This window comes from Nuphar pumila, chromosome 4, assembly GCF_984573655.1.
Source record: "Nuphar pumila chromosome 4, dmNupPumi1.hap1.1, whole genome shotgun sequence".
NCBI lineage: Eukaryota > Viridiplantae > Streptophyta > Magnoliopsida > Nymphaeales > Nymphaeaceae > Nuphar > Nuphar pumila.
The window spans coordinates 15,567,893-15,583,500 of NC_143252.1; the positions used below are offsets into that span (position 1 = coordinate 15,567,893).

Below are 15,608 nucleotides of genomic sequence, written 5' to 3' on the forward strand. Positions count from 1 at the left end.
AGGAAAAAAATTTATTGATAAACGAGAAAGTTATATTAGTATTATAAAAAATTGAAAATATAGGAAAATACACAAACATCACCAGAATGTGAAGTAAGATATTATACAAAGAAATGTTACATCATGTTACTACCGCAAAAATGGCGATATTTTGAGAATAAGGGAAAACTCAAAAAAATTGTTGATTTATTTCAAAACGTCATATATTCAGATCCATGTTTTGGAAATAGGGCTCACAATGGTAGCTATGAGATGAAGAGAGCTCTGTGACAAATATCACGAGAAATTGATTGAAAGTTTAAAACGGCAATTTGTTGAGAGATTTTGAAACCGTGGCAAATATCATAATATTTATATTATTAAAAGATATTTATCGTGAAAACTCCTGAGTTTTTTATTTTTAAATGTGTTTTATTTATATTTTCTTATAAAAAAATATTTTGATATTTTTTTATTTATTTTTTATTCCAGAGATTTTGCTGAAAAAAAACGCAAGATTTATGAAAATTTTCAAATTCTCCCGAGTTTTTTTCATGCTGAGATTTTGCCGTTTTTAACTTTTGTCACTATGGAAGAGAGTTAAACCAAAGAAATAGAATTGGGGATCGTTATACGGGCTCGGGCATTATCCGAATCGAACCGCTTCGGATATAAACACATCGTGACGTTTTCTAACCTCCAATTTTGAACAAGAGCCCACTGACGCGCTTTCAAACGTCTCTCTCTCTCACAAGATGGAAACACGTAGAAAAATCTATGAGTAAGTTCCCTGTTTGGGCATTCTAAAAGAGAGCTGCAAACTCCCGCCCGTTGTTTTTTATTTTCTTCTTCTTCTGGTATAAGCTCCAGGCTTTGATATCGTTTCGTTTCTTTTGTTCCCGCTTTTTGGTGCTTCTCTTTTCCATAGGAAAACCTCTTTCTACCGATAATTCTAGTCACCAACTTTTCGGTTTTGATATATTTTTTGATTTTTTGGTTGGTAGTTATTCAGATTCTGTTGTATTTTTTGTGAAATAGGATTGGATTTGATTCTTCGAGATCCCTCTCTAAATCTCTGGTTTTTTGAGTGAAGAGGTTCTCTTCTTCTTTGTAAATCCGGTCGAAATTCGATTTCTGATTAGTTGGGTGCCAATTGTTTTGGTCGTTTCCTTGTTGTTGGTATGAATCGTCCTGGTTCGATGGGGATTTTCACCTTGAAACCCTGTTGCAGGATGTTGGTCAGATCCAATTCCATGCTTTCTATGGTTTCCTCGCTTCGACCTGTTCGGAGAAGCCTTCCCCGAGGCTGTAATTCGGCAAGTCCTGCGTTGGAATCGGTGGCTTGGATTAATAAGATTGGTGGGTGGAATAGGAAGTCCGTCGGGGTCTCCGATTTGGCTTGCAGCAATTGCAGGGCCCTGTTTGGGCGGTCGTTGGGGGTCGATAGAAACAGGGGGTTTCGGGTTGTTGCGAACGCCGCCTTGAGTTTGCCGGAATTCGATCCCGCGAAGAGCAAACAGAAGAATTCCGATCACGGTCGTGTCCTGCGGGCCCCAAATGTCCGGTTTAGCTCGACTACAATTGATCCTCGAGTCGAGGAGCATGATTTGGAGAGGATGTACTTACAGAATCTGGGGGTGAAGCCTCTCATCGTAGAGAAGGAGTGGGACAATTCACCTGGTGTTGGCGGAGATGATCCGCAGGGAATTGGCGATGAATTGCGGGGCGTTGGCACAGATTCTAATGAGAAATGGGATAATTTATTGGATTCTCAAGAAGAATCGAGTAGGAATGTTGCGGATCAGGTTGAAGGCTTGGAATCAAGCCATGTAGAGGAGGGAGCCAAGGTGAGGGAGGAATCCTTGGTCGAGAAAGAAGCATGGAGATTGCTGCGGGCTGCCATTGTGAACTATTGCGGCAGTCCGATCGGGACGGTGGCAGCTAATGATCCGGCGGATGTTACTCCATTGAATTATGATCAGGTTTTTATCAGAGATTTTGTACCCTCAGCACTTGCCTTTTTGCTCAAGGGTGAGAAGGAGATTGTCCGGAATTTCATTCTGCACACATTGCAGTTGCAGGTGAATTTTGATGCCTGATCATTTTCCACATTCTGTTTTAGTTTCTGGGACCATATTTGCATTTTGGGGGTACTTCTGTTTGCTAAATTTTCTTATGAAATACTTCGGGAATGTCATCTTATTGACTGAAGTTGCTCTCAAGTAGGACTTTATATGAAATATAATGGCTGTTCGACAGTAGTTTCGTTGCTTATCTAATTTTATTAACCTTTCTAAATGCTGTTATATTTTTCCGATAAGAACATCATCCTTGATGCAGTTGAACATTCGATTGAGTTTGCTTGCTTAGAAGGACATCTTTTGAAACAATGTGATGCCTATTATGTACTCTGTACTCATGGAGCAAGCACAACGACTATGTTTGCGTTCTCGGTTCTCATAGTTTCTTTGTTGTCCCAGTTTTTTTTCCATACCTTTTTCCTTATTTATATATTTATTTAAGATTGCCCATGTTTGGTTATCTATACTTTGGTATGTGATTTCACCGATACTCGTTACATTTCTTTTGGCCTTTGAAAGTTCTTCCTTCTGTTTGTTTCATTCTTTTCTTTTTCAATTTGTTGGGGTGCGCAAATGAAAAAAGAAAGGAAAAAAGGATTTACGTTGTCAGTATTATAGTTGATGTTGGTTCAGCTAACAATGAGATTTATGATACCAATTTTCATTGCTTGTTGGTTCTTTTCTAGAGTTGGGAGAGAACTGTTGATTGCTACAGCCCAGGCCAAGGTTTGATGCCAGCAAGTTTTAAAGTGAGAACCGTGCCTCTTGATGGCAGCAATGAGGCATTCGAGGAGGTTTTAGACCCAGACTTTGGTGAATCTGCTATTGGTCGTGTTGCTCCTGTTGATTCTGGTAAGTGGAAGCTTAACTATTTGAATTTCTTACACGTCTCATATTTGTATGTTGAATTGATGACGATGCTTTTCTTCTAAAATTATGGGTCAGGATTATGGTGGATTATTCTGTTGAGAGCCTATGGGAAGATTACTGGTGATTTTGCCTTGCAAGAAAGGGTAGATGTGCAGACAGGCATAAAATTGATCTTAAATCTTTGCTTGGCTGATGGCTTCGATATGTTTCCCACTTTGTTGGTCACTGATGGCTCATGTATGATTGACCGCCGGATGGGCATCCATGGTCATCCTCTTGAGATCCAAGTAAGCTGAATTTTTTGTTATAAAAATTTGGTTAGAATTATTTGTTGACTTTTTGAATGTGCTTCCTCATTTTATCAAATTGTTTTTCTCTATGCTCCTGTAATGTGAATGAAAATGTTCAGATAAGTCCACAATGCTTTGATTGTGCTTTCTCTGGAGTGCGATGTTGAAATTCTTTGTTATGCTTTCAGAAAAAGATCGAGGATTGTATTCAGTTGTCACCCTATTGTTTTTGTTTATGTTGATTTTGTCTGTCTTATTGAGTTAATGGACCAGAACACTATTTCATGACTTAAAGATTTGCAAGTTGGAGTTTGTTGAGTGATTTGAGATTCCCTTTCAGATTCAATTTCAACAACCTTCGAACGATTTGTTGAGAAGTCCCTGGCTTTGTTTGAACTTATTTCAGCATTCTTTTTCTTGCTTTTGTAAATATTTACTGAGAAAGAAGAGTATGAGAAGATAACTCCTGATGAAGGCTACTGAGTCTAACAAAGAAAAAGAAAACTAATTATAAGAGGAGATCCTGTGCCATATCCAATTTGGTGAAATCCTAATATCCAAGAAAGGTCCTCATGAGGCCTTTAGCCTAGTGCATGCTTGGTTGCTTATCACACGGGAATGAATGGGAAATTAGAGAAACAAACTCCCAGGAAATATAAATGGTTCATTTTTAATGACGTGCTACCATGGTGCTTCAATCCAACATTTCCATACTTGGTTCAATTGCTGAAAAATGCAATGATCAAGGGAAGAAAGCATGTATACTTGACACTCTGCATCACTGAAGATATAATTGTTAAAATGTATTGGATCGTATTGATAAGATATTGTAATATATATATATATATATATATATATATATATATATATATATATATATATATATATATATATATATATATATATATATATATATATATATATATATATATATATTCTTTTTGTATGTAAACTGAAATACCCATCAGGGGTATTTCAGTCATTTCCTTTGATGTAATAGGCACAGTCCAGTAGGGACTGCATTGTTTTTTTTACTTTTTATTTTTCTATTTATTTTATTATCAGTCAAAGGACTCTTGGGGCAGTCCAACTAGCTGTTGAACTGCTCCCAACAATCATAAATATGACCGTTGGAGGCAGTCCAACAACCCATGACCCCTCTTTTGTATCCCTTTTTCTCTTTTGTATTTATAAATAGGGCATTTCCCCTTTGTAAAAGTAATGCTCTTCTAAAGCATTCTAACTTACTTTGTGAGTATATTATGAATAAAATGTTACTTATTTTATTCTTGCTTTTGTGCTTTAATGCATGGTATTGCCTTTAGTGGCTGTTTGTATTGCCTATATTGACACCTTGTATTATCCCATGGTGGACTTGTGCATGTGCACGTTGTGTCTGCGTTATTGTAAGCCCTTTGTGGTTCTTGCTTTTGTTTTTCCTCATATTTTGTGACATGGTATCAAAGCGAGGGATTCTTGATCTTGGTATCTTGCTCGAGTTCATGCTTCGAAAGAATATTTTGGATTGATATATATGGTTTGGACTCGAGGCTCTCGTATTTTGGTATGTATCTCTTGTTTAATTAAAAAAAAGGTATTTATAATATATATATTTCCTTTCTTTTCTTTTCAAAATTTGTTTAAAATATAATGGTTATTTCTTGGGTATGTAAAATGTGTTTTTTGAATAAATTAGAATTAGAATTTTGTGAAATGTCTTTTAATGAAATATTATTTTAATGGCTCTTGTGTTTGTTTCTTTTGACATTAACCCATAATTAGTCTATTCTTGAGTTGCTTATGGTTAGTTCTCCATGTTATTATTATTTTTAATACAAAAATATATAATTTTATAATCTTGTGTACATATATATATATTTATTTATTTTGGGTTTCTTGAAAACCATTATGATTATTGATGACTTTATGCACGTGTCAAAACATGTTCTTTGAATTCTATTTGGTGCCTTCATTGAGATGTGCTCATCAAGAATTTTTAAATTCTTGTATGTTTTATATCTTGAGTCATCATGATTTTAAGTTCACTAGTCATGCCAAGGATGTTTTGTATGCTTTCATGCAATTTCTCTATCGGCATATCATCTTCATATTTATGTGTTTTGGACATATGTCTATGCATGTGTTATGTACTATTAATGATTATGTGCCATTTCAAAATTGTTTTTGGTATTTTGGGTTGAAAAATTAGACATTTTGGGTATTGTTTTATGGTCTCAAATTAAATTGAAATTAGAGTTTTATCTTAAAAATCTCTTTTTAAATGAGCTATTGTTTTATTGGCTCTTGCATAAGCATGATAATTCAAAATATATATTGGGTATGTTAGTATCTTATGTGAAATCATGGTTTTCATATGCATATCTTATGTGTTTCTTCATAATTTTTGTGGCTTTAAAGTTATTAGATTATTGTATATACATAAATTTTGATCTCTTTGTGAGTATCCATGTTTAGTTGTACTTGTGTATACCCTTGGTTTTCAATATGGTTCTTTAAAAATTTATATATATATTTTTGGCCATCTTTAATGTTTTATGCCATTGTTGTCTTATAGTAGACTTGCTTATATTGACCATGCATATGATTGCATCATTGGATATCTTTTTGTGTATATGATTTTTCATCTATCTTTATTAGATTTGATTTGAAACTTTGTTTTTTCAAATTAGTTCTTATATATGAACTCACTTATTTGAAAGCTGATTTTTGTAAATATGTATTGTCTCCTTATGACATTTGTTTTGTCCATCACAAATTTTTATATGATGCCTCATTTATTTTTGGCATTGTTGTTGTTAAACTAGAGTTGTTTGTCGAGGTGAGTTATGTGCAACTCATTTTTTTGTTTGTTTAGATTGTCAGCTTATAGTTTGGCTCTAACTGACGATTTTTTGATCTTTGGCTCTGTGGGTGTGTTGTATCACTTATTTGTTTATTTGGTTATTATTATTATGGATGTGTATAATTATGTTTATTTATGATGGCTATCTATTTTGAAACCATAGTGTTTTGAAAGATTGTTAAAATTGATAATGTTATTCTTCTTGATGATATTAGTTTGTTTTCGTTACAAGTTCTCTTACATAGTGTGTTCCTCCTATTGTACCTTCTATCTAAGTATCATTATATATAGACAAGAGATGTTCATACTTCACACCTTTGTGTGTGTTTTTAGCCTATTGTTGGCATTGCAATTATATTTTTGATCTAATAACTGATACACTTGATTTTTGAGTGTTATTATATATAGACAAAAGATGTTTATTCATAGTTTCGTGTGTAATTTTAACCCATCATTGGCATTGTGATTATACTCTTAATCTAGTCGCTGATACACTTGATTTTTAAGTGTCATTATATGTAGACAAGAGATGTTTATTTACACTTTCGTGTGTGATTTTAGCTCATCGTTGGTGTTGTGATTATGCTCTTATTCTAGTCGCTGATACAATTGTTTTGAGTGTCATTATGTGTAGACAAGAGATGTTTATACACACTCTTGTGTGTGTCTTTGGCCCTTTAGTAACATTATATTTATGCTCTTGTTTTAGTTGCTGATGCACTTGATTTTTGAGGTTTGGAGGTCTAGTGAAATGATTGTTTATGATAGTCAAACTATTATTATTTTGCAAAATATCATTTCTTGATATTTGTGAGATTTTTAAATCTCTTCATATCTTTCGTAAATTGGTGTTGATTTGCATATATCATTCCTTTTGTTATGTGAGATTTTTTAAAAATCTTTTCATGAAATTTTTAAACTTTTAAAACTTGTTTTTCTTGTATGAAAAAATGTTTATTGATAAAATTTCATGCATTTCATTGATAACACACGCACACACACACACACACGCACACACACACACACACACACACACACACACATATATATATATATATATATTGTAAAGATTGTTATTTGGTTCCTTGTACTTAAACCAATTCTAGGTCGTGTGAATGAATTGTAATGGGTTGTGATTTATGATATTGTTCTCATCCATTATTATGTGCATTAAAAATATTGCATATATATGTTTCATATTGATTATGTTGTTCACATTGTTCTGCATAAATTTATTTAACTCATCTTTTCTTGATGACTCTTTTTAAGTTGTTATATTTTATATGTATGTTGTCGTGTTTGCTTAATATAATTGATGATTTGTTATTTCATTTAAAGTGCTTTTCTAAAAGCTTTTTTAGATATTATTTATGCATGATTGTTGATCTCTTCTTGATAATTTGTTTTAGTGATCAAATTCTCTTATTCTCTTATGATCAATATTTATGTTTTCTTAAAAATTATGTTAATTTTGGGTTTATGATTGTCTAAATTTGATTTCATAAAAATTTCTTTTTAAGGTATGCTCATTTTATCTTTCTTAATGATTGTCTAATGTTTCTAAAATTATTGCTACTTTGTTTGAAAAATTCTACTTGAGTATTATTCTTACTCAAAAAATATATATTTGTTTTGAAACTTTATAACTACTTGGTTGAGATATCTTTGTAATGAAATAGCGGAAAATGCAAAAACAATGCCACTAAGGGCTTACAAGTTCACAATTACAAAAGTTCACAAGCTCAAATCAATGCCATTAAGGGCTTACAAGATCACTCACAATGTGCACAAGCACAAGTCCACTATGAGACAATACAATAACCAACAAAGTGCAAAAATAAAAGCACTAAGTGCATATAAAACATTAAAAAACTAAATAGAAAAACACAAAACATAAAATATTCATCTTTATTGAGCATAAATGTTTATGAGAAGCATTGGAAAATGAATGGGGATAAAAGCTCCTATTTATACACATACAAGAGAGAGGGAGACCTTAATAGAGCTGTTGGATTGTTCCAACAGCTCTATTGACTAGTCAACTCTATGTTGACTAGTAAAAAAAAAACCTATCAACTATATTTGGTATTTGACCAAATAGTCCCTATAAAAACAAAAAAAAAAACAAAAACAAAAGGAAAAGAATAAAATAAAGTACCAGTTTTTCTCTAATGGGCACAACCTATTATAAGAACTAAAATGACCAAAATACCCCTAATAGGTATTTACCTATTACATCATTTATAAATAAAATATATATACATGTATATGAATATATATGTATATATGTACAATATGAACAATATATATATATACAACTTAACACTCCCCATCAAACTTACGGTGTGATATGTCAAAAGTTTGAAAATACAAAAATAATTAACGGGAAGGATCAAAGTTTTCATTGAAAGTCTCCATCTTTATGTTGCATCGGAGAGTTTTGCAAACACACTTTGAATGTCTTTATTGGTGATCGTTTATCTGACCATGGGTGTAATATTTTTTTCTCCTCTCGTGGTTGTCGAGTGCAGAATCTCCATTCAGGGAAGCTGATTGTGGAAAGCCATAGAGAAGGAGGCTTGTACTATATGGATTTTTTAGAAAACCCAAAAATACATTTTGTTGCATTTTTTAGAAATTAGATTTGGATTTGTGGCATAAGAAACTTGGCCACCCTAGTATATCCAAGATCCAGTTTTTTCAGATAAATTTTTTTTGTAATTATAAAAATTTTACATGTGAAAATTGTATTCTTGGCAAAATGAAGATATTACCATTTTAAGAAAGAACCATTGTTTCTTCCCGACCACTTGAGTTAATACATTCAGTCGTTTGGGGCCAAACACCTGTTATATCTAAGGATGATTTTGTGTATTATTTAATTTTTGTGGATGATTTTACAAAACACACTTGGATTTATTTCCTTAAATACAAGTCTCAAGTTTTCTCACTTTTTCAAATATTTCACAATTTCATAAAAAACTAATTCAAGAATGATATTTCCATCTTTCACACTGATTCACGGGGAGATTTTTTATCAAAAGAATTTAAAGACTACCTAGATTTAAATGGTATCCCACATCAAAAATATTGTTCTTATACCCCTCAACAAAATTGTTTAGCTGAAAGAAAGCATAGGCATATTATAGAAACAATAAGAACTTTGCTTATTACAAACCAAGTACCTAAAGAATTTTGGGCTAAAGTTATATTAATTGCGGTTTATCTTATTAACAGAATGCCATCCTCTTCTTTGAAAAATGTATCTTCTATTAAAAAAATTTTCAAACAAGTCCCAGATTAATCTAAATTAAGAGTTTTTAGGTGTAAATGTTTTGTTTTTACTGATAAAAATGATACTCTCTCCCCGTGTTATTCCTTGTATCTTTTTAGGGTATACAAATAATAAAAAAGGCTATAGATGTTTTAACTTTAAAAATAAAAGGCTATATGTTTTAAGGAATGTGTCCTTTTTAGAAAAAAAAAGTTTTTTTGAAATTGAGAAAACTAAGGAAATAACTGAGTTTTCTTTTCTATTGGATTTAATTCCAAAGATTGGTGATTGTGATATTGATGAAGATCAAGAGGTTAGTGAAGGAGAATCTCATGGTATGAGTGAAGAACAATCTCGAATCAATGTTGTATCCAATATTCCAGGCATAGTAATTCTGAACATCCATGTGCTCTTGAAAAATAAAATAATGATGAAAATAATGTAGAAATACAAACTAGATGATCATTAGAGTATCAAAACCCCCTGAAAAATTTGTGCCTTATAAGTCATTTTCACCCAAGTATGAAACCTATATTGCGTTAATACATTCCTATATAGAACCCTCCAATTATGTTGAAACAAAGGAACATCCTGAATGGGTATAAGCCATGAAAGTAGAATTAGATACCTTAGAAAAGGTGAATACTTGGATTGTAAAAGATATTCCCTCAGGAAAGAAATCTATAGGGTTTCGATGGGTATATAAGGTTAAAACCAAGAGTGATGGAACCAGAGTTACCAGAAGCTTCTTAGATAGGTGGGAAGCCTGCTTCCCGAAAACTTGCTTCAGAAGCACGATACTCCTCGCTTCTGAAACTTGATGGGAATCTTGATTCTCCCACACTTCTATGCTTTCCACATGCTTCATCTATTCTTCTTATATGTTTTCTCATTATACTTTTCATGTTTTTTATGTGTTTTCTCTCACGCTTCTCACTCACTTCCATATGCTTTTTCTAAATTGCTAATCATCATTTTTAGATTTTGTTAAAAATTTAATTCTTACACTAAAAAATCATAAAATTTAAGAATAATCACTTTTATTTTAGTTTTTATTTGTGTTCCATTTCTATTCCCATTCAATTCTTATGTTATTTTTTTTATTCCTTGCTTCCCGCTTCCTTTACATTTTAAAATGCATCGCTTTTAGCTTTCACTTCTCGTATCGTTTCCCGCTTCTACTTCCTAGTCTAGCAACCTTGGATGAAACTCTTGAAAAGTACAAAGTCAGACTAGTTGCCATGGGATATTCTCAAGAGTATGTAATAGATCATGAGAAAACCTTTGCACCAGTTGCCAGAATGACTATAGTTAGGACCTTAGTAGCTCTTGCCTCTGTGCAAAAATGACCTATATATCAAATGGATGTTAAGAATGTATTTTTTAATGGAAACTTGGTTGAAGAAATCTATATTGGAAACACCACCTGGTATAATTATTCCTAAAGAAAAGGCTCTTTATTTAGATAAAACCGTGTATGACATTAAACAAGCACCAAAGGCTTGGTATGACAGGTTTAGTTAAGTTATGCTTGATGTTAGATTTCAATCTTGTCTGGCTGACACAACTTTGTTTGTTAAGATTTTTGAAGCAAGTATTATTATCCTTCTCCTCTATGTGGGCGATATGATTATCAAATGAAGTGATAAACAGGGAGTTGAACACATTAAAAAGGCTTTTCAAAACACATTTTGAAATGAATGATTTGGGGTTTTTCTTGGTATAGAAGTTGCGTATTTTTCTAGAGGTTATCTGTTGACTCAATCTAAATTTGCTTTAGATATTGTTGCAAGATCTGATATCTTAGATGATAAGAAGGTTGATATTCTCGAAGTTGTCAATGTCAAAATAAAGATTGACGATGGAGAACCACTTGAAAATCCAACACCATACACAACTTATCGGGGTATTGTCATATCTCTCAATTATGAGACCTGACATTGCGCATGCAGTTCACACAACGAGTTTGTTTCAACATCCTCTCATCACTGTCCATATGAGAGCAGTTTTGCGTATTATTATCATATCAAAACTTATATTTTTCGAAGACTTTTCTTGTCTGCTTCTTCATCCTTAGATTTAATTACTTATACTGATGCTTACTGGGGAGGTGATCCAAACAACCGACACTCAACTACTGGTTTTTGTACATTTTTAGGTGACTCGTTGATTTCATGGAGGTGTAAGAAGTAGCAAAAAGTTTCTCTCTTCAATTGAAGCAAAATACGGAGCCATAGCTACAACCACTATGAAGGTTTTTCGACTAAAGAGATTGCTGGCTGACATGGGCGTTCAGAGTAAAGGAGCATCACGACTGTGTTGTGACAACAAAAGTTCTATCTACATTGCCAGTAACTGAACCTTCCACGAACGAACCAAACATATTGAGATGAACTGTCATTATGTACAAGAGGAATACCTACATGACACTATTGATCTTCCCTTTGTTACTTCAGAATATTAATTGACAAACTTCTTTACCAAACCTCTCGCTACTCCTAGATTTCACTCTCTTGGACAAACTTTCGGTTATCCAACAATAAGTTTGAGGAGTGTTAAAAATGTAAAAATATATATACAACATATATGTATATATATAAATAGTAACTAGGTTAGCTTTTAGTTTACCTTTTTCTTTTTCTTTTTAGTTAGAAGAGACATTGGAGAGAGAGCCCAACTGCTCTATTTGGAGCCGTTGGGATCTCTCCCAACGTCCTCTTTTTGGAGACTCTCCTTTGTGTATAAATAGGGGTGAAACCCCCTCTCATATGTATGGTTCTTGCATGGGTTGTATATCAATAAAATTACTATTTTTTATCTCTTGTTCTTATCCCCTTTAGTGGGTGTTTGTGATTGAACCCATTTGTGGTTCTTTGTGTGTTCATTTTGGTGGAATTCTTTTGAGTGTCTACTTTTGGTGATTTAGTGAACATCATCGGAGGAACTCATTTCCTTACACATCTATGGGGTTGGAATCGCAAAAGAAGCACCAGAAAAGCCAAAAAACCCATTTAGCATGTTTTTCTCACTATATATATAGGAAAATGGAAACCTATAAAATACAAAACCTACTAAATGAAACATGATAGTGGATTTTCGGTGTTTGTTTTCGAAATTCCGACCCCATAGATGTGTTCAACACAATTGATTTTCTAGAAATCGCCACTTGGATCATGCATTTTGGATAAAAAAATGGGATTTGGAGCCTTGGAAATTTATGAGAATTGTAGGCTGTTGATTTTTGAAACCTTATCAAAACCTATCCATGCATCGAAAATTCGGAATCAAATGTTCCAAGATGTGAGACCTATAAAAACAAGCATATAGATCACATCTTTACGGTCAAAATTTCAAAAAAAACATTAGAAATTAATGAAAATCCACCATCATGTTTCATTTAGTAGGTTTTTATTTCCCTATATATATGTATGTATGTATAGGGAATGTGAACCTATAAAATGGGCACGGTTATAAATGAAACATGCTAATGGATTTTTAGTATTTTTTCAAAATTTTGACCCTATAGATGTGATCTATATGCTTGTTTTTTATATGAATCACTTCTTGGAGCATTTGATTCTAATGCATGGATAGGTTTTTATAAGGTTTCAAAAATCAACAGCCTACAATTTTCATAAATTTTTGAGGCTCCAAATACCATTTTTCCATCCAAAATGCATAATCCAAGTGTTGATTTCTTGTAAATCAATCATGTTGAACACATCTATGGGATCAAAATTTTGAAAAAAACACCAAAAATCCATTAGTATGTTTCATTTAGCATTGTTCCCATTTTGTAGGTTTCCATTTTCCTATATATAGAGAGAAATAAAGAGAGCTGCCTACCAGGCTTTTGAAGGTTTTTTTCCCATGTTTTCCTTAAATCCATAGTTGGCGAACCCGGCGAGCCCCAACTGGGTCACCGATTCTGGACTGTCGATTCACATCCCTCTTATGTGTTTTTTTCATGCATTTTGTGATTTCAGCATACTCATGAAAGAATACTTATAAAAAATTATATGTTTTTAAATCATAAATATTAACAATTATGTATAGTTGAATACTTATATTGCTTAGCCATTGATGTCATGTGCTAAATTTAGTTATTATACAATATGAATTTTGATTTTTTCTATATCTTAACACTAGAAAATGCATAGACTTAACTTGGTCGACCCGCTGTCTCGCGATTTAAGGGTTGGGCGATCCGACTCTAAGTCATGAGTTTGCCAACTATGCTTAAATCTGACCATAAAACTCTGTTCTATATGCTTGATTTTATGGGAATCAATTGTTGGATTGTCTGGTTCCGATATGCAGGTAGTTTTTTATAAGGTTCAAAAATTGACAGTGGGAAAATTTCATAAATAATGAAAGGCTTCAAAAATGATGTTTTTTATCAAAAAAAAATGATCCAAATGTCATTTCCTAGCAAATCGACCTTGCCGAACACATCTGTAGGGTCAAATTTGCAAGAAACAACACGAAAACACCTGTTCGCTCATGGCAGGCTGGTGATAGTCTAGAAAAGTGGTAGGAAGCTACCACTTTTCCTATATATATGATGTTTCTTTGCTAATTATTTTGTTCATTGTGCTTGGTCAATCTTTCTTTGAAACTTATTCTGTAGTTGCACGAATTGAAAGTTCTTCTTTTCCTTATGTCATTGATATTTAGCTCTTGCATTAGATTTGCTCATTAAGTATCCAAAATATGCATATCCTCAAATCCTAAATGTCTCTGTTCATATGCTATTGACATAATATTAATAATTTTTATATTCACTGGCTGATTAATCTCAACTTTGACAGGCTTTGTTCTATTCAGCTCTTCGATGTGCACGTGAGATGATAATCATCAATGATGGTTCAAAGAATCTATTACGGGCCATCAACAATAGACTCAGTGCATTGTCTTTCCACATAAGAGAATACTACTGGGTGGATATGGGGAAGATAAATGTGATATACCGCTATAAAACAGAAGAATATTCTCAAGATGCTGTGAACAAATTCAATATCTACCCAGATCAAATTCCCTCCTGGTTGGTGGAATGGATTCCTGATAAAGGAGGCTATCTGATTGGAAATCTGCAGCCAGCTCACATGGATTTCAGGTTCTTCTCTCTTGGCAATCTGTGGTCCATTGTCTCATCCTTGGCCACTCCAGAACAGTCTGAGTCTATCCTGAATCTCATAGAAAACAAATGGGATGATCTTATCGGGAAGATGCCTCTAAAAATATGTTTTCCTTCACTTGAATACGAGGAATGGCGTATAATCACTGGTAGTGACCCAAAGAACACGTAAGCTTCCTTTTTGGAGTTTGATTGTCCTTGTGTATGTTTTTTTGTTGCTTCCAGAATCCTTGATAGTGAGATTACTTGTCTGTTTGTGTCATGAAGTGAAGAATATGCCTTGATGTGCCACTTATGGGCAAGATAACGCGTAGAGAATATAACCTCTTATGGGTTAATACACGAAAACACAAGAATGAGCCACTAAGGGCTGAGAAACATTCATAAACATAATGGATATTATTGGAGAATAATCCCTTTTAGAATACATGAATGGATAGAGCGGTCTCACCCCTTTATATACAAAAAGAAGGCCCTAGGGAGCCGTTGGGACCTACCCAACGACTCCCTACCCATTTTCCAAAAAGCCCTTTAAGGCTGAGAATAAAAACAGAAAAACAAATAATAAAAATAAAAAGAATAAAAAAATGAAAATACACTTATTTGAATACATGCGTGAAAAGACTAAAATGCCCCTGAATAATATATGTATAGACATACATATGTAAACACATAAATATATATATATATATACATAAATATATATATATATATATTTACATTGTATGTGTATACATTAATAATTTTCCTCAAACTTACGGGGGAATCACCGAAAGTTTGTCCAACAAAAAATGAAACCTCGAGGAGGGCAAGGCTTCTGTGAAGAAGTCTGCAAGATGATATTTTGAAGTAACATATGACAATAAAATAGTTTTCTTCAAAAAATCTTCTCGAACATAATGACAATTCATCTCAATATGCTTCGTTCGCTCATGAACGGTGTGATTTTCAACAATGTAGATGACACTCTTGTTATCACAACATAGTCTTAATGACTCTATTACAAATACTCCTATATCTTTGAGAAGATGCCTCAATCGTACAATTTCAGTTGCAGTAGTTTTCATAGCTCGATATTCGGCTTCTGTGGAGGAGAGATATACTTTCTGTTGCT

The 15,608-nt window shown here is 33.1% G+C and overlaps 1 protein-coding gene across 1 annotated transcript in view; it reads left to right on the plus strand.

Moving 5' to 3' along the window:
- The first annotated feature begins 822 nt into the window (after nt 1-822).
- LOC149839487 (neutral/alkaline invertase 1, mitochondrial-like) overlaps nt 823-15,608 on the plus strand; it is a 30,713-nt gene continuing 15,927 nt past the window's right edge. Inside the window, exons 1-4 of the mRNA XM_090002573.1 lie at nt 823-2,060; nt 2,747-2,912; nt 3,006-3,217; nt 14,169-14,662. Coding sequence (XP_089858699.1) covers nt 1,161-2,060; nt 2,747-2,912; nt 3,006-3,217; nt 14,169-14,662 — 1,772 coding nt within the window. The 5' untranslated portion in view covers nt 823-1,160. The remainder of the gene's footprint in view (nt 2,061-2,746; nt 2,913-3,005; nt 3,218-14,168; nt 14,663-15,608) is intronic.